General features: G+C 42.9%; 1 protein-coding gene across 12 annotated transcripts in view; it reads left to right on the top strand.

Moving 5' to 3' along the window:
- The window catches only part of TULP4 (TUB like protein 4), a 155,291-nt gene extending 133,120 nt beyond the window's left edge, over nucleotides 1-22,171 (top strand). For all 12 annotated transcript variants that reach the window (XM_065057291.1, XM_065057279.1, XM_065057282.1 and 9 more), the window contains 7 exons: nucleotides 2,559-2,793; nucleotides 3,273-3,417; nucleotides 4,681-4,825; nucleotides 5,525-5,618; nucleotides 7,954-8,097; nucleotides 10,200-12,793; nucleotides 14,422-22,171. In XM_065057291.1, the coding sequence (XP_064913363.1) occupies nucleotides 2,559-2,793; nucleotides 3,273-3,417; nucleotides 4,681-4,825; nucleotides 5,525-5,618; nucleotides 7,954-8,097; nucleotides 10,200-12,793; nucleotides 14,422-14,538 (3,474 nt within the window). In that variant the 3' untranslated portion in view covers nucleotides 14,539-22,171. The remainder of the gene's footprint in view (nucleotides 1-2,558; nucleotides 2,794-3,272; nucleotides 3,418-4,680; nucleotides 4,826-5,524; nucleotides 5,619-7,953; nucleotides 8,098-10,199; nucleotides 12,794-14,421) is intronic.
- Nucleotides 22,172-23,923: the final 1,752 nt, after the last annotated feature.

The following is a 23,923-nucleotide window of genomic DNA, read 5'->3' as shown; positions in this document are numbered from 1 at the left end:
TTGCTTGATTTCCACTCTCCATGCTGCTCCTAAGTGACAATGAATAAATGATGAGATATTCTGATTATCATAATTATCATTTTAAAAGCTTGATTAAGGGTCATTCCTGTCTTTTTCAAGAGCCCACTGATCCATTTGGTGCCTATTAAAATCTGCAAAGAGGGCTCACACATGCTGATCTGTGTTATTCCATGGGAATGGCCTTTCCAAGGGTAAAGTATGCTGGTGAGTCACAGACTTCTGAAGAAGGTCATGCTGATGATAATACTGTGTCACAGTTACAGGAGAGATTCACAGTGGTTCAACTGTTGCCTCCCTACTTGTTACATGAGTCCTTATATTGCCAGGAAAGTGATACTTAAGACCTGTGGCTGCCCAAATGTTTCTACGGACAGTGAGTTCTGATGACCTTACTGCTCCAACAGTGCTGTGGGGAAATGAACCAGATATTATGGCTTTTCCTGTACCACAAGCAGAGCCAACCGCTCAGCCCCTTTGTTTCATGGTTTTGCCATCAGTTACACCTCAGGATTTCCGAACTCTGTATCACAGCCTATAAACCAGAGCATTACCCCTCTACTCTGCCCTGGTGAGACCACATCTGGAATATTGTGTCCAGTTCTGGGCCCCTCAGTTCAAGAAGGACAGGGAACTGCTGGAGAGAGTCCAGCGCAGGGCAACAAAGATGATTAAGGGAGTGGAGCATCTCCCTTATGAGGAAAGGCTGAGGGAGATGGGTCTCTTTAGCTTGGAGGAGACTGAGGGGTGACCTCATTAATGTTTACAGATATATAAAGGGTGAGTGTCATGAGAATGGAGCCAGGCTCTTCTCAGTGACAACCAATGATAGGACAAGGGGTAATGGGTACAAACTGGAACACAAAAGGTTCCACTTAAATTTGAGAAGAAAATTCTTCTCAGTGAGGGTGACAGAACACTGGAACAGGTGGCCCAGGGAGGTTGTGGAGTCTCCTTCTCTGGAGACATTCAAAACCTGCCTGGACACCTTCCTGTGTAACCTCATCTAGGTGTTCCTGCTCTGGCGGGGGGATTGGACTAGATGATCTTTTGAGGTCCCTTCCAATCCCTAACATTCTGTGATTCTGTATGTTTTTGTGTTACGTGTTTTTTGTGTACGTGTTATAGCATTAATTGGAGCCAGTTTCAGATCCTTGTTAAAACAATGCAGAGCTAGAATAACTAATTTAAGATCAGTAGAGTTGGCCCATCTTAAACAAGAACAAATTATATTTATAAAATAATGATTCAGCACAGTTCCATTTGGGTACTGCTGATCAGGGCAGTTTGTGTGACTGTGAAACAGTTAATTTGCCAGCGAAGAATAAATGCCTTGCTGTAACCATAATTCCTCCATCTCCAAAGACTCGGAGGATTTAACAGACCAGTGGTTCTCAGTTCTTTCTAGCATGCCTACTTCTCCCTAGGATGCTTTCCATGTTGTCCCAGAACCACCCCTGCAGCTCTCTTGAGCATCAGTGTTGCTTACTTGGCTCTTAGGGAAGGGATGGGATGGGTTGGGACGGGATAGGATGAAGGCAGCAGCTGACTGTAGCAGGGCTGGGAGCCATGATGTGCATCAGAGAGGCAGAGGCAGTACAGGGGTCCATCATAGCCAACAACCCTTCTGTCATCTAGAGGGGATACTGGGGTGGGGAGTAGCCACAGGGCTGAGGCAGGGTTCTTGGAAGCCTTGTGCCCTTGCTGTTTCATGGGCATTTCTGGAGCCTCCTCAGCACTGCTTTCTACTTTACCCTGGCTCTCCCCCAGCCACGCACTCCCACCTATCTTGTCTGCCACGCCAGTGCCTGGCAAGACACCGTTTTCCCTGCAAACATTCCTCTTCCCCCTCCGGCTTGTGGACTACGTTATAGATCACTCCTCAGCCCATATTCATCTCTCCAGGTTAAGGAGGTTCCTTTTTTCTGCTACTTTTTCTTCTTGTATTTTCATTTTGAAAGAAACTCTCTTGACTTATACACATTAGTAGTATTTGTGTCATGCAGGCTATATGGGCCTGGACAAAAGCAGTCCAATCCAGCTCAGTTAGAACTGAGCTCTTTATGGATTAATACAATGTGCTGGCAAGCGGTGCAAAGTAACCCACCCTGAGCTTTGTGCTCCTATTTCTCCACATTGGATGTGAATAGGCCCTCAGCAAAGATGGGTCATGTCCTTGGAAGTGATATAGGAGGTACAAGCTTTTTCCAGAGTGATAAAGCTTGTGATAAAGGTGTGAGTCGAATACAGGTTTGTTGTCTAATTCAGTGTTCTAACCACAGGTCCAGCCTTCCTCTTTGATGTAACTAGTTTTAGTTTTCTATATACAACTGCTTTTGACCAAAATAAATAATACACAGCCATGCTGTCTAGTGTGGGGGTCCTGCGTAGCTCACACAGTAGTCTGTACTAATCTTGACCTGCCAAGTTAGAGTTGCGTTCAAATTCAGTTCGTTGTGTTGGGATTAAATCACCACAGAAAAAGAAAAAGAACAATAACCTATAGGAAACTTTCTCTTTCCTTCCTTCATTTAATTAAGCCTCCTATCCCAGACCCAAACAATATGAGAGATTTTGTCAGCTACCCAACAGCTGGTAATGAACGGCTGCACTGCACAATGAAGCGGACAGAAGATGACCCAGAGGTCGGCGGTCCGTGTTATACTCTGTACCTGGAATACCTTGGGGGACTGGTGCCTATCCTGAAAGGACGTCGTATCAGCAAGTTGCGGCCAGAGTTTGTCATCATGGATCCTAAAACAGATGGAAAAGCAGGTAGAACTGAACTGTTGCTCTGTATAAAAAACTATTTAGAAAGACTTTAGATATTAAATCCTCAAGAGTTAAAGAAAATCTATGTATGCAAAATGGAAAGTGGCATCTGATTTTTTTTTTTCTGATGTGAACTGGGCTCGAGCCTCTGAAATTATACCATGCTGTCTTCTGTTTCACAAAAGGGAACCTTTTGTATCTTGAATAGTGGGGAATAGATCACTAATTAGCAGAAAATATTCTTTAGTCTCAACTTGAGTCGACTCAATGCTATTCACCCCTCTGAATTATGTTTCCTTGAGTCCGAATCATTGGAAATTTGGAGTTTATAGTAGACAGGGTGAAGAACATTAAATTATCTCTGCATAGTTTTATCTCAACTGGTACTTGTGGATTGGATTTATGTTTCTGATGACTGATAAGTCTAACTGATACCAGTTTTCTGAAGCAGCACTTACATTTTTTGTGGCCTGTCTTGATAGATGAAATCTATGGAAACAGCTTGATCTCCACTGTGATTGACAGCTGCAACTGCTCAGACTCCAGCGATATCGAACTGAGTGATGACTGGGCAGCAAAGAAATCTCCCAAAATCAGTCGAGCCAGCAAATCACCCAAACTCCCTCGGTAACTATTTCTTGGATATTTTTTCCTCTTTTTCCCCAGCTTTTTTTTTTTCTTTTTCATCCTTCAGACAGTCTTTGTTTTTACCTCCTCTGTGTTTAAGGCTGCCAGTCCAGTTAAAGCCTTATTTCCTCAGGGGTATTTTCAAATTCTTAAGTCCATGCATAGGTGGCACAAATCCTGGCATAGGTGGCACTGCTGCTGTGGTGACATTGCAAGGGAGCCTCAACAAACAGATCATCTTAAACACTGGGTTAACAAGGTTCTGTAATAATACGCAAAACAAGCTTCTAAGCTATCAGTGTGGTTGCTTTCCTATAAGTCTTCATTGTATTAATTATGTGCATAGACATAACCCTCCACCTGCACAGAGCCTCACTGGGCATCTGTTTGCCAGCTTCATGTGATGGGATGGGATTGAGGCCCTGATGCCTTCTGGCTGCAGCTGACGCTTTTCCAAAGACATTATGTTATGAGCTCATCCTAGTATAAGGCAAAGCAAATGCATCCCTTTATATGGGAATACAATATGTGAAATACCTAAGTGTTAGTTACTAGTACTTGACAAAAGAACCATCAGTTCCTGAGCCTAAAACTAAGGTGGCTTAGGAAAAACAAACAAACAAACAAACAAACCAAACAAACAAACAAACCAAAACAAAAACAAAAAACCCCACACCAAACACAAAAAACAAACACAGCCAAAACAACACAAACATATCTTTCTGGTTTCTAAGAGCTTAATTTTGAAGTGTTTTTTCATTATTTTTTCCACCAGTGAGCTTTTTCAGGTGCTTGATCTCTTATTCATGACCCCCTTTGTATAGTGCGAGGTAGGAATAACTTTTGGCTTGGAGCAAGAGGACTGCTGAAGTTTGTGGCACCTTGGTTTGCTGTACCAGCGTGGAGATCTGCCAGCTGAGGTGTCATATTTCCATATCTTGAGGCTTTGCTCAACATCTGCATAGCTGAATAGCTCAGCCCTACACCTTTTTATGGATTAGTGGAACATATATTGTACCCAGTAGAACTGCTGTAAACTTTGTTGAATGAATCAGAAGGCATCCTTTCTGATTTACTGAATGTTAGGCCTTATATATATTTAAGTTTGACCCATAACTCATCATCCTGTAGACTCTACAGTCTTCATTAGTCACTTAAACGACAGCATACCGGTTGTCTTCATTACATCTTTATGTTCAAATACATTAATTTTGTGCATTTTTACATACCCATTGATGATTCTAATTATTGCTTTATGTGCAGAATCAATATAGAAGCTCGCAAATCTCCAAAAATGTCTCGAGCTGCACAGGAGATATCAAGATCGCCAAGGTTACCAATAAGGAAACCTTCTATTGGTTCACCAAGCCTAACTCGAAGAGAGTTTCCTTTAGAAGATATCACTCAGGTACTGTGCATGTTGTGACCAGACCTGAGTCTAAATGCATCTTCTTCCAGAGGCAGCAAGTTGTGATACAGATCCAGTTGATCACCAATAACATTTTTTCATTTAATTACAGCTACTAGATAGAACAGTTAGAGAATTGCATCTCCCAGTTCAATATTAATCCTGGCACCACTAACGACTGTCAATGTGAATCCACGTGAGAGTTTTTATTCTAGGTGCTGTTGTTGGCTGTTTGAAAGCATATGTGAAAATGTTTCTGATTCCGTTTCTCAGAGCTGTCCTAATGCCACCATAGTTCTCTGCTTTGTTAGGAATCTGCAGAGACAAGGAAATCCTTGCTTCAGAGGACCATATGTTCTCTATTTCATAATTATGTGGAAAAGCCTCAATTGGAAGGAAGGCAAGGAAGTAACACTTTGTGCTCTTTGTGTTGTTCATGTCCTGTGGGTCAATGAAACCTAGCAAGCTGTAGAACTGTTGTATACATCATTTCTGATGGTGCTCAGACATCAAAATGAGACTTCTTAATGGCTGGGTATAACAGTTGCTACATAGGCACATTAGGCTATTTCAATAAAATAAAAGCAAGAGAAGCTGGAATTGTATTATCACTCGCAATAGCTTGATTGCTCTGCAGATTTTTATTAGAGCTTGATACAGGCTTTATTAGGTGAAAATTGTCTTGTTTTTGCTTTGCAGCACAACTACCTTGCTCAGGTCACATCTAATATCTGGGGAACGAAATTTAAAATTGTGGGTTTGGCTGCTTTCCTACCAACTAACCTTGGTGCAGGTAAAAGTAAACCCTATTGATTTTTTGCATGTCAACCTCTTTTCTAACAAACAACGAATTTATGCCATGTGGTTCCTTTAAAGTGATCAAAAGGCTTCTATAATGGAGCACTTATTTTCTGTAGACAGTAGCAATTAGATTTTTAAAGATTCACTGTAACTAAAAGAGATTAAAATCCATAAATACAATAACGAGATGATCAATAAAATGTTAAAAGTCTCAGCTGTAATAAAAAGATTAATTAACAGTCAAGCCCAGACCTTTATTTTTACAGTTTATTTGAACAAAACCCAAATGAATGAAGAAATTTTTTCCAAGAAGACTATAAAAATCACAGGGTTTAAGTTACTGCAATAGAAATATTCTTTAAATTCTTATTTTTATAGTCATGTAGCTACTGATTATATCAAGATAATGTTAAAAAAGCTCTTACAGCATCATGCTCAAGATTATTCAAGTCAGTGCATAGCCTTATCATATGGTTCTCTTGCTGGAGCACCAGTAAATTGGTAGCCTTCATTAAAAGTCACAGTTGTCCAGCCTCCTGACCTCCTGTGTACGGCATTTCTCCCTAGATAGTCCTTTTGAAAGGAAGAGGGCTAAGTAAAGAACAGGGTGCCACCTAGCAGAACGGAGCTTGGAATTGAAATATTAATGCAAGTATTAGAGTTTCATGAGCTCTTCGGAAAACATTTTTTTTTCTTGTGTTTGATTATATAGTTAGGTCAGGACTACATAATGATGCATTGGATGCAGAGTTAGCTAAATAGGTATCTTTTGTGGCTATATTGACTACTGTCAGACAAGAGATGGAGTCCCAACTACTGGGAAGAGGACCTTCTCTAGCCCAGCTGGCACACAAAGGTTGTCCTCTCAGGATACTGACTGACACCCTGGGGACAACCAGTGCTACTACTAAAGAGCAGTGACACCTTCTACTTAATGGAGTCTTATGTAAACTCTCAGGTTTGTTCCATCCACTTCTCTTTCAGTTAATTTGCAAATTTATGACATCTGCATTTGCAATGATTGTCAAAAGATAGTGTAAAAATAACCCTACAGGTTCAGACCAGAGGTCATTCTAATTCTTTCATTATCAGTGATAGATAAGTAGGGAAGGGTATAAGTGCAGAGCAAGTGTATAGTGATACTTCCTTCAAATGTTCTCCCAGTCTCCAACTGTTTGGGTCCCAGGGACTTCCTGAGCCAGGAGGAGGTTCTTTGTGTAGGGGAAAGGGACCTGGGGGTCCTGGTGGACAACAGGATGACCATGAGCCAGCACTGTGCCCTTGTGGCCAGGAAGGCAAATGGCATCCTGGGGTGTATTACAAGGGGGGTGGTTAGTAGATCGAGAGAGGTTCTCCTTCCCCTCTACTCCGCCCTGGTGAGACCACATCTGGAATATTGTGTCCAGTTCTGGGCCCCTCAGTTCAAGAAGGACAGGGAACGGCTGGAGAGGGTCCAGCGTAGGGCAACGAAGATGATTAAGGGAGTGGAGCATCTCCCTTATGAAGAAAGGCTGAGGGAGCTGGGTCTCTTTAGTTTGGAGAAGAGGAAACTGAGGGGTGACCTTATTAATGTTTATAAATATATAAAGGGTAAGTGCCACGAGGATGGAGCCAGGCTCTTCTCGGTGGCAAACAGTGATAGGACAAGGGGTAATGGGATCAAGCTGGAACACAAGAGGTTCCACTTAAATTTGAGAAAAAACTTCTTCATAGTGAGGTGACAGAGCACTGGAACAGGCTGCTCAGGGGGTTGTGGAGTCTCCTTCTCTGGAGACATTAAAAACCTGCCTGAACATGTTCCTGTGTGACCTCACCTAGGTGTTCCTGCTCCAGCAGGGGGATTGAACTAGATGATCTTTTGAGGTCCCTTCCAATCCCAAACATACTGTGATACTGTGATACTGTGTGTAGTAATCCTCAACACATTTCCTTCCTGAGAGCTTCCAGTCTTCCCCTAAACTCATATAAGCGGGTAGCATCCTATGGTGAAGAGTTCCAGAAGTAGAATGGAAAAATTATTTTCCTTCCATAAAAATAGATGTGAATACAAGGTGAAGTAATTCATTATTTCTACAGATTATTTAATTACAGAGATGCTGCTTCTATTTGAAGAGAAATAGCTGAAAATAACAATCTCTTTTATCCTGTTTATGCAAAGTGTTACATAGTGATTTTGCTAAGAATGGCCTATACATGCATTTGTTCATTAATACGTTAAATAAAAAGAGCCATAGCCCTTCTGTCTGCTCTAAATTGATTCTTTCTTACCTTTAGATGCTCTTTGTGTAACAGATTTTTAAAAATTTCTTGTTATACTCTTTCTCCAGTCATATATAAAACCAGTTTGCTGCATCTTCAGCCCAGGCAGATGACAATATATCTCCCAGAAGTGCGGAAGATTTCAATGGACTACATTAACCTGCCTGTCTTTAATCCAAATGTTTTCAGTGAAGACGAAGATGATTTACCAGGTAAGGAGGAGCTGGAAGTCTGCCATGTTATGGGTTAAGCTAGATGGAGGACAGATCACTTGTGTTACCAGCCTCCTCTGGTAAACACACAAATCAAAATCTCTTAGTCTGATGGGCTCCTGTAGAACTGAATTAGAATAAGATTAATATGTATTACAGATCTTCTTTTCTAAAATATGTGGAAAATATAATCTGTATAGAGCTGCTAAATTTCGAGTTATTAGAAAATGGGTCTTCTATTTAGTTCACTAAGAATTCTCCGTAGACTGAAACTTTGTACTCTGCGTCTTTGTAGGACAGAACTGTAATGTGTTGGAAGCCAAAAAGGGTCGTTCTTGTGACCTGATGGCAGCAAAGCACAACCTGCTGATAGGAGTTTGAGTTGGAGGGCAAGTTCCTGTAAAACTGAGCCACCCTTTGGGAAGCGATAGATGCCCCTCTGGATTTTTATCTTACAAGTCTTTAGCCAAGTCTTACAGAGAGGCTAAAATGTATTTTATAAGTAAGGGAGATCAGGAAGAATTTCTCATTTCACTGAGGTGTAAGGTAGCAGAAGATTCAAGCAGTGCAGGGAAGGCTTGGGCACAGGTGATGTGAATGTGGCAGGTAAAAGGACTGGAAGTACTCGCGACCTCCTCCAATTAAAAAAAAAAATCATGGCAATAAAATTAACAAAGAATAGACAAGAAGATAAATTAATACATTTTCAGAATTTTCATGTCAGTGAGGGATTCCTGTTGTCAGGTCACAGGTTTTTGGATCTACAGGAGTAGCATCCTGCCAGTACCCTTTAAGGAGGAATGAGTTTGAGCACTGCAAAGGAATTAAAGACTTGTACTAGAGCCTACTGAAATAAATGGAAATACTCCCATTATTTCAGACCAAGGTTCTGACTGCTGAAAGCAGCAAAGCCTGTGTCTGACCCAAGCACCAGAGTAGTCCTCTGGACTTCTGAAGAAATACTCATGTGCTTAAAATGAACCCCATTCTTTCATGATTTGGGGCTTGGCTTGCCTAATTTATGTCTACATGATATTCTCCTGTAGGATCTGAAGAAAAAAATAGAGACATTGATAATTGTATATATATTATGCATAGGAAGCACTCAGCATTTCCTATTATGAAACAAAGCCAAGCTCACAGAAAGTAATAAAAAAATTAAATTGAAAAAAAAAAAAAAGAAGGGGGCTAGGACCACGGGCAGCCATGGGTTTCTGAGTGGGTTATCCTTTCCATTGTTTGTTGATGTGTTTACTATAAAAAAAAACAAAGCCTCCTTGAAAACTAGTGAGTCCTGATTCAGCAAAACTTTCATTGATTTGAGTAGCAGTAGTTAAAATTGGGTGATGAGTGAGTGAGTGGTAATTCAGATTGTGAAAGTCCATGGGAATCATAGTGTAGACTGAAAATAAGCTCTGAACTTAGCCTCTGAAGCACTGATCCACAAGGAGTTACTTTAAAGTTGCGCAATGTGGATCAGTGGAGACAGGCTGGCTTACTTGTTCAAACCAATGGTAAGACAAGGAGTAATGGGTTCAAACTGGAACACAAGAGGTTCCACTTAAATTTGAGAAGAAACTTCTTCTCAGTGAGGGTAACAGAACACTGGAACAGGCTGCCCAGGGTGGTTGTGGAGTCTCCTTCTCTGGAGACATTCAAAACCCACCTGGATGCCTTCCTGTGTAGCCTCATCTAGGTGTTCCTGCTCCAGCAGGGGGATTGGACTAGATGATCTTTTGAGGTGCCTTCCAATCCCTAACATTCTGTGATTCTGTGATCCATTGATTTGGGGACCTGATAGCAGTCCATCCAAATGCAGTAGAGTGCTTAAGCAAGTGTGGGAAGATAGCAGTTTAAAAAGTCAAAGTGCTGAAGAAAACCCCCAAATATGTGAAATACCGTTTCAGGAAAATTCCCTATTTCAGTGCCTGTTACCCGGCTGCTTGCCCGACTGCTGCCACCAGCAAAGGCTTGCAGCCCCCCACCCCTCCAGCCCTGAGACTGAGGCAGCCCCACAGCACAGGCCTCGCCATCGTGCGCGTGGGCCCCCTGGGGCAGGGACAGCTGGGGTGGCGTGTGACACGCTGTGTTCTCCGTTGCAGTGCCCGGCGCCCCCGGGGCCGCTGCCAGCAGCCCGCCGTGCACCGTCAACATCCCCATCGCCCCCATCCACAGCTCGGCCCAGGCCATGTCGCCCACCCAGAGCATCGGCCTGGTCCAGTCACTGCTGGCCAATCAGAACGTGCAGCTGGATGTGCTGGCCAATCCACCGGCGGAATCAGGGGCTGAGGGGGCGGGGCCCTTCCCGGGGGCACCAGGCCGCTTCCCCGGGCCCGGGCCGGGGCCCCTGGCCGGGGGGGACCTGGGCCGCGCCCCCCCCGTGTCCCCCGCCCTGGCCCCACCACCGCCCCCCGTACCTCCCGCCATTGCCTTGGCCGACCTGCGGGACCACGGCGACCGCGAGCATGAGCCCCCACCCAAGGCCAAGGCCCCGCGGCCGGGGCCACAGCTGGCAGAAGGGGACACTGTCATCTTCGGGGCCACTCAAGAGCTGCAGCTGAACAAGATGAACCCCCCTCCACCCTACCCTGGCACCATCCCTGCTGCCCCAACCACCGCCCCGCCACCCCCACCTGGCCCTCCACAGCCGCCCCTTGATCTCTGCCTGAAGAAGGGGGACTTCTCCCTCTTCCCAGCGGGGCACTACCAGACGCCCCTGGGGTACGAGCGGATAACGACATTCGACAGCAGTGGGAATGTGGAGGAGGTGTGCCGGCCACGCACCAGGATGCTCTGCGCCCAGAGCACCTACACCCTACCGGGCCCTGGCAGCTCTGCCACCTTGCGCATCACCGCGGCCGAGAAGAAGATGCAGCAGCCCTGCACCAGTGCCACCTTGAACCGGCTCACGGTCCCCCGTTACTCTATCCCAACTGGGGACCCACCACCCTACCCTGACATCGCCAGCCAATTGTCCCAGGGCAGGAGCATCACGCAGAGGCTGGACAGCAGCATAATTCATGCAACTCTGCGGAGGAACAGCAGAGAGGCAGCCCTGAAAATGGCTCAGCTGGTGGATGGTCAGAGAGCCACCTTGCAACTTCCCCCAAAAGCCAAGAACAACGTTGTGACGGCGCAGTACCAACAGAGAGTACCCACCGCCTTGTACACCTGCAGCCAATGCAGCAGCAGTGGCAGTGGCAGCAGCAACAACACAAGCACTGGTGGTGTGGGCAACATCACTGGTGCCAACGCTAGTAACAGCACTTCCAGTATTGGTGGCATGAGACCTGATCTGAGCACCGGGGGTGGCTCCCAGCACAGCTCCATCATTGCTCACTCTGTCAGTACTTCACCTCTGGCCTCCCAGTCCTCCTACAGCCTGCTGAGCCCACCTGAGAGTTCCCGTGACCGAGCAGATTATATCAACTCTGCCTTCACGGAGGATGAGGCCCTTTCTCAGCACTGCCCGGTGGAGAAATCCATACGGCACATACCTGTGTCCTTGGCGGAAGCTGCCCTCAGTATAAAACGGCCACCGCCTTACCAGTGGGACCCTATAGTGAGTGAAGAGATATGGGTTCCTCAGGAAAGGACATCTCAGAGCTCGGTGCCCAACCCTCTAAAACCTACTCCTCTCATCATTGGCCAAGCTCAACATCTGGATATGTCTCGAGTACCATTTGTTTCCCCCAAGTCTCCAACAAGTCCAACTGCCACTTTCCAGACAAGTTATGGGGTTGGCGTACCTTACCCAGGAAGCTACAGTGCCCCTCCCCTTCAGGGAATGCAGCCTCCCTGTTCCCCCAAAGAAGCTCTGGCCCCCACACAGTTTGCACAGCAGGAGCCCACAGTTGTGCTTCAGCCAGGTTATCCGTCCAACCTCTCCTATTGCTCCTTGCCACCCATGTACCCGGGAAGTAGCGCTTGCTCTAGTTTACAGCTGCCACCGATCGCCTTGCACCCGTGGAGCTCCTACAGCACTTGCCCACCTGTACAGAACCCCCAGGGCACGTTGCCTCCCAAGCCACTCCTCGTGGTGGAAAAGCCAGTGATGTCTCCCCCACCGGCAGAGCTGCAGGGCCACGTGGGCACAGAGGTAATGGTGGAGACAGCGGACACCTTCCAGGAGGTGCTCTCCTTGACGGAAAGCCCTGTTCCTCAGAGGACAGACAAATTCAGCAAGAAGAGCCGGAAGCGCCTGGACAGTCGAGCCGAGGAAGGAAACGTGCAGGCGATCACTGAGGGCAAGGTCAAAAAGGAGGCAAGGACGCTAACTGACTTCAATTCGCTAATATCCAGCCCTCGGCTGGGGCGGGAGAAGAAAAAAGTCAAGAGCCAGAAAGACCAGCTGAAGTCCAAGAAGCTAAACAAGACGAATGAGTTTCAGGACAGTTCGGAGAGCGAGCCAGAGCTTTTTATCAGCGGGGATGAACTGATGAACCAGAGCCAGAGCAGCAAAAAGGGTTGGAAAACCAAAAGGAGTTTGAGGACAGCCAGTGAGCTGGACGAATTCAAGTGCAGGAAGGCCAGCGAGAAGGAGGATGGGAGGCTGGGGAGCCAGGGCTTTGTGTATGTGATGGCCAACAAGCAGCCGCTGTGGAATGAGGCAACGCAAGTCTACCAGCTGGACTTTGGAGGGCGGGTGACCCAGGAGTCAGCAAAAAACTTCCAGATTGAGCTGGAAGGGAGACAGGTAGGAGAGGGTTGCACTCATGGGCTGGGGTGGGGAACAGGGTGGGAAAGCTGTGCCAGTAATGAGCTCTGCCTCTCACGTGGCCGAATACTTCCAGTTCATATTAGGTGCTCTCTCAGAAAAAAGCTTTGCTACGTGGTTGATAAAAAGCAGCTGTCAAAGGTATGGATTCAGAATGCAGGGTGAGGTTCAGTTGTAAAATAAATTTACAAAATACGTTTGGCTTTACTTCTGCTGGACATAGGAATAAGGGTCCCCTTTAGTCTCACTGGCTTTCACTGCTGAAGGTAGGTGAGTTTTGTAATAAAAACAGCAGATCTTCCCAAGGGTAGCTGCATTTGCTGTCAGTGGCTGTGGATGGCAGCCACTGCTCCCTTGCCCTGATACTCACAAAGGTCAGCCAGGCAGTATATAGCTCAGGCAGAGATGATGGGCAGACAGTTAGGTTCTCTCCATGCCAGCATTTCCCCTTGTGGGTTAACAGGCCAGTGGGGCTGCTTCTTATTGCTAGAGGAGGGAGGCAGTGACCCTCCCCACAACACGGTGCTCGTGGGCTGCTTCTGAACCACCCATGGCTATAGGGGTCTCTGGATAGTTCAGAAAACTGCAACATTCAATTTTAGGCTCTCTCACCTTGCCCTGAGCGGGATGTTACTACACCAAACCCAGGCTAATAAATGGTACCGATCAGCAGGATACTGGACTCAGAGGAGACACAATATTTATCTCCTTGTCCAGCTGTCCCATCTCTGTAAGTCACTTTTGATTTGTTAAAGACATCAAGGCTCTCAGCTCCCTCTGATTTAACTTGGGAGTGAGAGGTCTCAAATATCCAACATGCGTGAACAGCGGTAGTCTCCTGGTTTTGTTTGTAAAAACAGCTCATTCAAAAGGCAGTGATCAGAGCCATTTACACTCCTTTCTTCTTCAGTTAAATGGTTGTGGATATGTGCCCCTGGTTTTGTTGGTGGGGAAATAAAACCTGGCTTGGATAAAGCTGACTTCAGATAATTCCCTATGGAAGAACAATGAACAACCTGACTAGCCTTGCTTTACATTTCAAACAGCTCTCACTGCCCCTTTGCTAATAATTCTCGGTGTAATTATGTGCAAGAGAAATTTATGCAAAGGAAAACAGAACTGATGGGGAACATATAGCTCACTGGCTATGAAGTGCTAGAGTCAGGAGATTGGTCATTCCCCTTCCCTGAAAGCTTTCTTTGGAAACAAACTATCTTTTCCTAATGGGCTGATGATCTCTCCAAGGGAGAGAACTGTATTTTCCTGCAGGAAGCATGATGTTGGCTGGCGTGACCCACATCTGCTGAAGTAATTGATGACAATCTACTTACAGCAATGCTGTGTACAAACTAGCGTGTTTTAAAGCTCAGTTTACTCTATAGAGTCAAATATTGCTGTCAAATACTCTCTACAGACAGTAGCACGATGCTTTTATTCCTCTGTCACATCCTGTGAGTAGCCCTCTTCATATCAGCTCAGGGGGGACGGTGTTTGTACAAAGAGCAAAAACATTTTGCTTTTATTCTTCTCTGGTTCCTTTTCCGTCATTCACTTTTTTTGACCTTGTTTTCTTTTTCATTCCCTTCTCCTCCTCTCCTGCTTCCCAGGTGATGCAGTTTGGAAGGATTGATGGCAATGCTTACATTTTGGACTTTCAATATCCATTTTCTGCAGTGCAAGCCTTTGCCGTTGCTCTGGCTAATGTGACTCAACGCCTCAAATGATAAGGAGGGACTGGAGAGAGGAAAATGTTGACCTTCTCATGAAGTCCAATCCGGAAAATGTCAGGGCAGCCTGCGTTAGGTGTGCAGAGGTGCCTGGGAGCGAAGAAGACAGTAAAACTGGAAGAGTCTTTTGGTGCCCAACAGAAGGGCATTAACTCTGATCAGTCACGGGGTGGAGGGTGGGGGGCTGTTTTCTGTTTTGGTTGTTCGTTTGTTTGTTTTCAGGTGTTATTTTTTTGTTTGTTTGTTTGGGTTTTTTCTTTTTTTTTTTTTTAATTTTTTAAATTTTCTTTTTGAGCGTTGTGCTAGGTCTCAGAAAGAGCAAAGGGTTGAGAGCCATTCGGTGTTACGTGGAGAAGTGTGGCTTGTGGTGATTCTGCCGTGTTTGCTACAGTAGCTGATGTAAGCTCATAGGGGGATTAAAGAAGACTGCTCTTTTTGATAGACTGCCTTATATCACGCCATTCTTTTTAAAACAGGAAACAAAACTTTTTTTTCTGGTCCAGTTTGTACTACTATTACTACTACTCTACTACATCTACTACAGTGATAGCAGCAAAAAAAAAAAAAAAAAAGAAGCTATAATACTTGAAGACACGTGTTTCTTCTCTGATCTTTGAAAATAACTGAGTACCACAAGTTCCAAGGAGGCTTACATAGGTCAATGTTTTATTTATAAATAATGATGCATTATTTGGAAAAGAAACAGTTGTTACCCATGAGTGTTTTAAAAGCTCACTATATCCAAGAAGTTGATGTCTGCTTGTTTTGTGTGCTGTTATTGGAGATAAACATCTTTCAGTAGGTGACAGAAAAGAGAGGAGGAAATGATTATGAGCATTGCTTCTTTTGTTATTGGGGATAAACTTCTTTCAGTGCCAGAAAATAGGGGAGGAACTAATCACGAATGTTTCTTCTTTGCTGATATTGATCAACAGTATTCTCCGATTTGGCCCATAGTTGGGAGAGGTACAGTGTGACCAGACAGACCTCTGAGGCCACGCCCGTACATGCTCCTCATTTAAATGTGTTTACACTTTATAAACAAAGTCTTTCAAGGGAATGAGGAGGCCCAGTGTATTCAGTCTTCTTAGCAATCAGTAGGAATCAAGTTCTACAGCAGTGTAGCAGTGCTTGAATTAAGAAGGCAACAGAAGTATAGCAAGTCATTACAGGAAGCAATTTAATCGGCAAAGCAATTTCATTACAGAAAACAACATCATGTCTGGCTGGAGAACAAATGAGTTGAAAGAGGAAGAAAAAATTGGACAGAATCATCCCTTTTATCGCCTGGCTACTTGAGTAGCCTTTGTGACTGGTTTGAGAATATAATGCTCCAGCTAAGAGTGGGAAGCCAAAGTACATGGAGTGTGACAGAGGAAGGCTTAATAATGGTAGCCTGACTCTCTGCAGTTCTTTCTGGTAGCCATGGAGGCCTGTTGAGCATTTCAGAAGGACTGCTTGCACAGAAGAGTTTCTGTGTTGTCCATGTGTTGTGCACATATTTATTTGCTTTCTCTCTTCACTCCTTGCCTGCATTTTGCTACAGAACATGTTTTGATATGGAAGTAGTTTCCCCAATAATACACAAAACCCAAAACTACTTATAATTGTTTGGACATTATATTGTAAAATGTAACTGCAGATTTCCTTCAGAAATTACTCTTTTGAAGTGAAAGGCACACTAAGGCAGATGTGTTGGCTGAGGGGACGATGGCTGATTTGTCTGTGTCCTTCATCCACAGTTGAACTTCTTACTTGAAAAGCCTGGTGTAACTTAAGATGAATGGGCGTGATTTTCTCTTTGCTTTTCTTAAATCTTGAATGTAGGGCAGATGTGTGTTGCATTTGATTCTTTCTAGAGGAACATACCACATAAGACAAGACCTTGCTGTAGTAGAAGACACCAGCGTTCAGGGAGCTTGTAACTTCTGCTGTGCGGAGGCTTGTAGACCTGTACAGCACAGAGGGAGTGATGCCAGTCAGGAGTTCCAGAGCTGCCAAGGGACATGACAAGGCAGGTCATCCACGGGTAATGTCCCAACTAGGTGAGTCCAGGAAAAACCTCCTGTGAGGTGGTTTCCATGGAGAGAGGAAGCAGAGGCAGGAAGGAAGGAAGGAGGGGGAAAGGAGATAGTACCATGCCTGCATTATCCCGAAGCTCGGCAGCTTCTGCTTGTGTGTGGGAGTGGTCAGGCACAACATTCCCCTTGACATCTAGCAGATTGTTGTTTGATTTAACTAATTAGTTTTGTTGACTTTCCATCAGTTGTCTGGGCCCATTTGTATTCTTTTTCATGTGCAAGATTTATTCAGCAGTTTGAGTGCCTGTATGTATAATGTGTGTGGAACAGAGGAACTGAAATGGGTTCAGTTCTGGTCCCTTTAAAATCAATGGAAGTGTTTCCCTTGGATTTTTGTGGAGAAAACACTATTAAGTCCTCTGTCTATATTAAGTTATACTCTGTACTAACAGTAGGTGGAATTCTCAGTCTACTGATTCCATCACACAAGGAGGAAAGTTGGCTGATGAGAGGCCTTACCTGACCCTGATTAGAATATAACAGGCACATACTGAACACCATAAGAGGAGCAGCGTACCATGGCTTGCTGGCTCTTTTGCTCATGTTAGAAATCTTCTGCTGGGAGGAACATCACCTGTAGTTTTAAGCCAAAATTCTTGTTATATGGAAACAACTTGAATGTTTTTTCTGAACAAAATCTAATGTAAATATAGAAGGACTTCTGCATGCAGTTTCTTTAACCTCCTAGGGAACAGTATTCCGCTTCACTTGGTTCATTGCCAAATTTTTTCAATTATCAGCAGGTTTGTGCTAGTGAAGAGTCAAGAAATGAAACTGATACACTAAGTATCAGAGTTAGTGATTTGGTTTCACTGGCCCAGGTCCTGTTTGTGTCCTGATGGTATTTACAAAGAGATTTGGCATAGAAGAGACCTGGTTTCTGCCCCAGCAAAGCACAAGGAATAATTATCATAAATTAGGAAAATAAATGCAATTTCCAACATCTTTCCTATTGACTTGTTAGAAAATGCTACAGGGAAAGATAATATTTTTTCTTTTCGAAAATAATTTAACAGTCTCTTTAACCAAGGATTTTAATGGTGCAGAGAATACCCAGTATTAGAGAGAGAAAATACTCTCAAATACTTAGAATTTTAGTAAAAAGAATGGGAACTATGTAAATATTTGTGTGTGCAACTGCATCCTAAATTATACAAAGAACAAGTGAAAGAGACAGGGTTTTTTTGTTTTTCATTGAGATACAATATAGGAAAGAAAATTAAAAGCCCCCCAAAATAATCTCTTAAATCCTGAAGATCAGTATTGCATTCAGACAAAAGACAGATGTTACATTTTATATTTCTTTAGGAAAACCCAGGTTTTATCTAGGTAACTAAGTTATTCTATGAAGAATGTAGCAAAGCGTTCAGAAGTATCTTGTTCCTTTATACAGACAGTACTTTCCAGTAGTTAAGTATGGTTTTTCCAAAGCTTTTTTTTGTTGTGCAATAATTGTGACAGTCTAAGGGTTTTATGTTTTTTGGGGGGGTTTCGGTATTTGGGGTTTTTTTGCTTGTTTGGGGCTTGTTTTGGTTTGGGGGTTTGTTTGTTTGCTTGGGTTTGTTTTTTTGTTTTTGGTGGGGTTTTTTTAGGGACTTTTGAGTGTTTTGTTTTTTTTTTTTTAATAATTTAATGCAGATTTGCTGTTAATGTCCAAAAGACAAATTATTTATCTTGTGTAATGTAATAAGTGATTTAGGTATTATTTTATTACTATGGATCAGTGAGTTATACACACTTTCTTATTTATATTTAAAGAGCATCTTTGTAAGTAGTTATTTGCTAGCAGTATGTTTTGCTGCAAGAAGTTAAAAATGCATATAGGAAGACCTGGTTTTGTTGGATAGTATACAAAATTTCGTAATGCAGGCAGGCGAAAATATGTTTTTGGCAGCTGAACACAGTGAGTTTGCTCTGGAGGACTGTGTAGACTACAAAGAGTGTAGATGACTTCTTTGGGACCTGCCGAAATCTGTGCTTCTCCACTGTTTTCCTCCTGTGTTTGTAACTATGTATTTCAGTTGGGAATGGTTTTAAAAATACAAGACTTGATTTGTTTCCCATCTTCTTAGTACAGTGCTTTTTCCTGAGATATAAAATAAGCTGGGTTACATGATAAAAGAGGCTATAACTATGGAGGCTCAGTTTGCAAGAAGTTTATTGCATAGTTTGGTAGGGTTTGGCAATGGCATAATTTAGTGCTGTGCAGAGATACAAGCGAAGTCACTTGGAATAAGCTAGCAGAGGCAGGAGAAATAGTGTAGCAGTCGATGCATTTTCCTCTGCTCTGACTAGTAACACTCCTCCTTCAGCTGGGCTCAGCTGACTCCAGCACAGCTGTCCTGCTCCTGATACCTGAGCTAGTGCTGCACAGAGCTGGTGGAGCTGAGCCCTGATGCTGCATGCAGAAGCTTGGCCTCTTCAACATGCTCCACTGGAGACATGATGTAGCAGATGTTCCATCACTCATCCTCCTAGGTCTGCTCCAAGAGCAGCGTGAAGCTGCCATGGGGTTGGCTGCAGCAGCTTTGGGCAGAGAAAGCCCCGATGCCAGCTGGTGGCCATGGTGGCCAGTTGAAGTCAGAATCTGCTCCACTGGAGTTGCAAAGAGATGCAACAAGAGAACGTGATTCTTTTGAAAAAATGTGGCTGATATCCTCAAAATATAGCTGCTGCTAACAGAGTCTAAATATCGATAATTCACATCTGGTGTGAAGTGCAGCATGCATGGAGTGGCAAATTTTAGCTTGAGACAGTGAGAATATTGTGTTTCTGCAATATCATATTTCTGCAACACCCTAAGAAACTATGAGAAGGAGGAGGAGAAAGAGGAAAAAAAAGGATTTATTGTGTTAGTAATTTTGCTCTCAGTTCCAGAGGTAGCAGTAACATGTGCATTGGCTGCCTAAATATTGGTGAATATGCACACAGATTCATCTCACTTAGATAAACCTGTGATGCAACCACAGGTAAAACAATTCCACATTTCTCTTTCCAGTTTTGTTCCATTGTTTTTATGAAGATGTGTGAAGGTGTACTGGCGTCAGACAAACATATCTGGCTTCGCTGAAGCCTTGAGCCAGGACCTTCCATAGGTCAAGCCTTTCCTTGATGGGTCTTTTTAGTGTTCTTTCAGAAATTCCAGACAGATTTGGGAGCTTGACTGATTGTTGCTTCAGACCATTCTTGTGCATTTGCTTTTTGCAGCCTGGTATGTGTGATCCTAAGTTATCTTGGTGCCCTATTAACTCTCAGAAACAGTATAAATCCTGCTATGAAGAGAGCAACCTGTGCAAAAACTGCTTTGATTGAGAGAAAGGGGAGAAAAGACAGAGTAAGTTTTCACTAGCTTTAAAGAATGTGTTTCCCAGAGCAACAATTTGGAAATCGTGCATTTCTGCAGAGCCCAAACCACTCCAGACCAGTAAATCCAACTTGGAGATTAGTACAGATGAGTCACTTGCATGCTGTGCTGACAGAGAGCCAACTTCTAGCCTCACTACATGGTTTCAGCAAGATACGCAAGAGAGTAGAATCCAACCCAAAATGTACTTTCCCCTTACTGTGTGATTATACAGTAACAATTACTTATATAACCCATATATCCATTTAATAAAATGATAGAGCATTAGCCAACAACTATACTGACGGTTCTGTATAGTCCCCTGGAAGAATGCTAGAAGTAAAATCCTGGCCACAGAGTAGCTGTTCAGATTTTTGCCCTTTATTCCCATTTCTAGGATTCCATCGCAGGAGGTCAAGCTGCTTATGTTATTTAGAGATCAGCATAATGGCTTTCCCAGTGTAAGAGGGCAAGTGTTAGCATACTGCTGACAAAAATGGAAAAATTATGGTAGATAAATTTTTCTGTTTTCAAGTCCTTTCACTTTGAAGGCAAGCACAGTCCTCCATCAGCAAATACCAGTTCAGAGCCCTGCTACCCTCAGGAGTAGTCTGCAGGTAGGCACCACAGGTCTTCTTTGCAGGATGGGAATTTACATGCATCGTTCTCCAAGGAAGAAGATTACTTACTGCTTGTGAATGGTGGGCTATGTGAATAGTTTTGTCTTTGTATTTATTTAATTTTCATCTAAAAAAATCCTGCAGAGAAGTTTTAAGATTTAAAGACTCAGCTTTGCGTGTTGCCTGATATCAGGAGATAATTTCTTTGGGCAGTTTGATTGTTGCTGCATCTAGAAAACCAGATTTTTAAGACAAAAGCAATTAACCAAATAAAAGAATGAAATAGGATTCAGTGAAGCAATTCTTGCTAAGAAAATTTAAGACTTTACTCATCACCTTTTGATTTTGCAAATGGACCTACCATAAGAAATTTGTGTTTCAAGGCAAATTGATCGTTGTGCAGTACTATGCAAGCGCACAGGTTTGCTGAACCAGAGCTGGCTGCAGGATCAAAACAATGTGATTTTGTGGGACTTAAATAGTGAAAACACCAGATACTTACCTATCCATAGCATTCAATTAAAAAATTAGATGGTATGATGCTAAAGCCTGCCAGTTTATTTTTAATCGTTGCCCTCCAATTTACATTTTTAAAAATTTAAAAATATGAGCTAATTCAGCAATTCTGAATCCTGACAAATGTCTGTTTGTGGAATGTTTATCATACAGGTCAAGTTGATGGTCAAGTGGATATGGATTAAGATTAAAGTAATAATAAAAGAGAAGCATTTTTGAACTGTGTGCAGACACCTGAGTTTCAAGTATTTTGGAATAGTGCTCAGCTTTTAATTCTACCTATGTTGTTTCAAGCTATTTGTTCAGAACTTTCCTACTTTTCCCTTTCTGGTTGTATGTTTGATACATGTTTTGCCTTTGGTTTCCTTTCTTTTCACTATTTCTGCATTCACTGCATCTTTTTGTGTGTTGTGCGTTGGGGGAAGGGTATGTCTGTTCAAGATCTCGTTGTTTATTGTAGATAAAATATATGGTGTTGTGGATTAGCATGGGGATGCATTTGATTGAAAAGGCACTGTGGTGTTTCCTGAAAAAGAAGGGGAGTTACATTTGTTTATAAATGCATTTTTTTGGTACTATAACTTTGAACATTATTTGGGATTTTTTTCTTTTTTTTTCCTTTTTTTTTTCCTTCTTAATTTAATTAGCATATAGTCATGCAGGTGCATGCGTTCTTAAGCTAGCAAGCCCGGCATGTTTTTCTTAAGGTTTTTGAAAATTTGGTACACAATTTGTGAACTTTTACGTACCTTTAGTATTTTTTAAATACATTTTTTGGAATCTCAAGTTTGTTTTGTTTTTTTTTCCTCCTCAGTATACCATGGTATACCTGGTTTCCATTGTACTTAAAGACTACCCTGATCTGCCTCTCCTTTGATGTATCTTGTGTAATAGGTTTTGCAGGAGGTGCCTAGAAAGCATTGTTGGTTTCCCTATAAAAATGTGGTTTGTCCAAATTCTTTACTGTCTACATGACTGAGAGATGGACTGATTGCCCTATTTTTCCTTGATGATTTGGAGTTGTAAGAGTTGTCCAGCTGTTGCTTAATAAACTTTTGCAGACTAGAAAATTCCTGACTTGTTTTTGTTACATTCTGCATCTTGTCAAGCACCTTTAATACTTTAAAGCGGATGACAAATCCGTGCTGGAACGACCTGAATAATAAATAGCCAGATGCCATTATGTTTTCTCTTTTCAATAACTGTATCCGCAAGTTTCACTGAACCTGATGCGTGTACCAGCCCTTCATACTTTGTGTCATTCATATGGGAGGATGGATGGCAAATGTTTTGTGGTAATAATGTTCAAATCTGCCTGGGTGTCAGCCAATCCTTGTGCTATTTCTCCTCTGCTTGCTTTCTTTTTAAAGGAAATTACCTTTGGGGTTTGTGGTAATTCTCATTTTGTCATTCATATACTGGAAACTTTACCACAAGGGATTCCTCTGTCCTGTCATCTTTAATAACAGAATAAAATGCTGTGATGGCCAGTATTCATTCTCTGGTTTATAACTAAAATAAGCATTCTTGGGGCTGAGGAAATAAAAAAGGCAGTAAAGTAGCTTACCTTGCATAATAAACATCCCAGCTGTGACACAAAGCTGAAAATACAGGGATCTGTATAAAATTGCAGTTCACCACACTTCAATACTGTGCGGTGCTGGTCTCCTTGTCTCAGAAAAGGTAGAGATCTAGAGAAGATGCACAAAGGGACAAGAGAAGGCACAGATCAACTCTACATGAGGAATGACTGTGAAAGCTGGGACCCCTCACCCTGGAGAAGAGAGACCTTAAAGGGATTGCTGGAGAGCCACCAAAACAGGAGTCACGTGGAAAGGTGGGTTGGGGATTGTCTGTTGATTGTCTCTTCCTGCACAAAAACTAGGAACTATGAAATGGAAAGAAAGTGAAATAATAGTAATGAGGCAGGAAATCAAGCAAAAGGACGTTGTTCTTCAAGGAACATATTGGTACAGAAATGTGAATAAATGAGAACACTGGATCTGTAGTGCACTCTTGGGAGAGAGCAGTCTTGAAAGGAAGTAAACAGGTCTGGGAAGGTGGCTTGTGTGGGAGAAATGACTGCAGAGACACGCCTGCCTGGAAATGGCAGGGGGTGCAAAATCAATTCATGAGCTGCAGTAAAGAAATAAAAACATGACCCTTTGGGAAGATATTCCAGAAATATTCCTGTTGTCATTTTCTCACCTCTTAGAGAGTTTAATACCATTTACTTCTTCTTTTTTATATATGATTATGGTTGTTGTTGATAATAGCACTATCATATTTTTATGATTTAGATTATTACAAGGGCTATTTGTGCTCAGGGCCCTCTATTAATGCTGCCTGGTTTAGTGGTCAGAAAGACATGTGCAGACAGTGAGGGAACAATGTTTAAGCAGGGGCTTTTTAAACAGAAACTGGGAATACAGCAGCTATACATATACTTGAGCTTGTATATATGATTCAATAACTGCTAGCTAGATCATGAGCTTTTTCACCAAGACAGGTTATTGTTGTTGATGTTCTCTGGTCAGTGGAAAATTTTTTATTGGCATAACTACAAAATCATTATCAATAGTAAAATACCAGTCTTATTGCAAATTTTTTCAACAGCCCAGCTTTCAATATACAATCTTAATGGAATACACTCAGGAGCTAAGTAATTACCTACTTCTCAGGGTGTTGTACAAGCTTAGAGAAAAAAAAAATTGAGCACTTCATACCAACTGAGATTCATCTCAGACCTTTCCCTTTCATCTCGCTCCTCATCCATTATAGCTGTGTGTTGCATATTCTCATTTTCTGTTCTGTTTAGAACA

Source organism: Columba livia, chromosome 3 (assembly GCF_036013475.1).
Source record: "Columba livia isolate bColLiv1 breed racing homer chromosome 3, bColLiv1.pat.W.v2, whole genome shotgun sequence".
Taxonomy (NCBI): Eukaryota; Metazoa; Chordata; class Aves; order Columbiformes; family Columbidae; genus Columba; species Columba livia.
The sequence above is the reverse complement of the archived record's forward strand: the minus strand, read 5'-3'. Positions and strand labels throughout refer to the sequence as shown.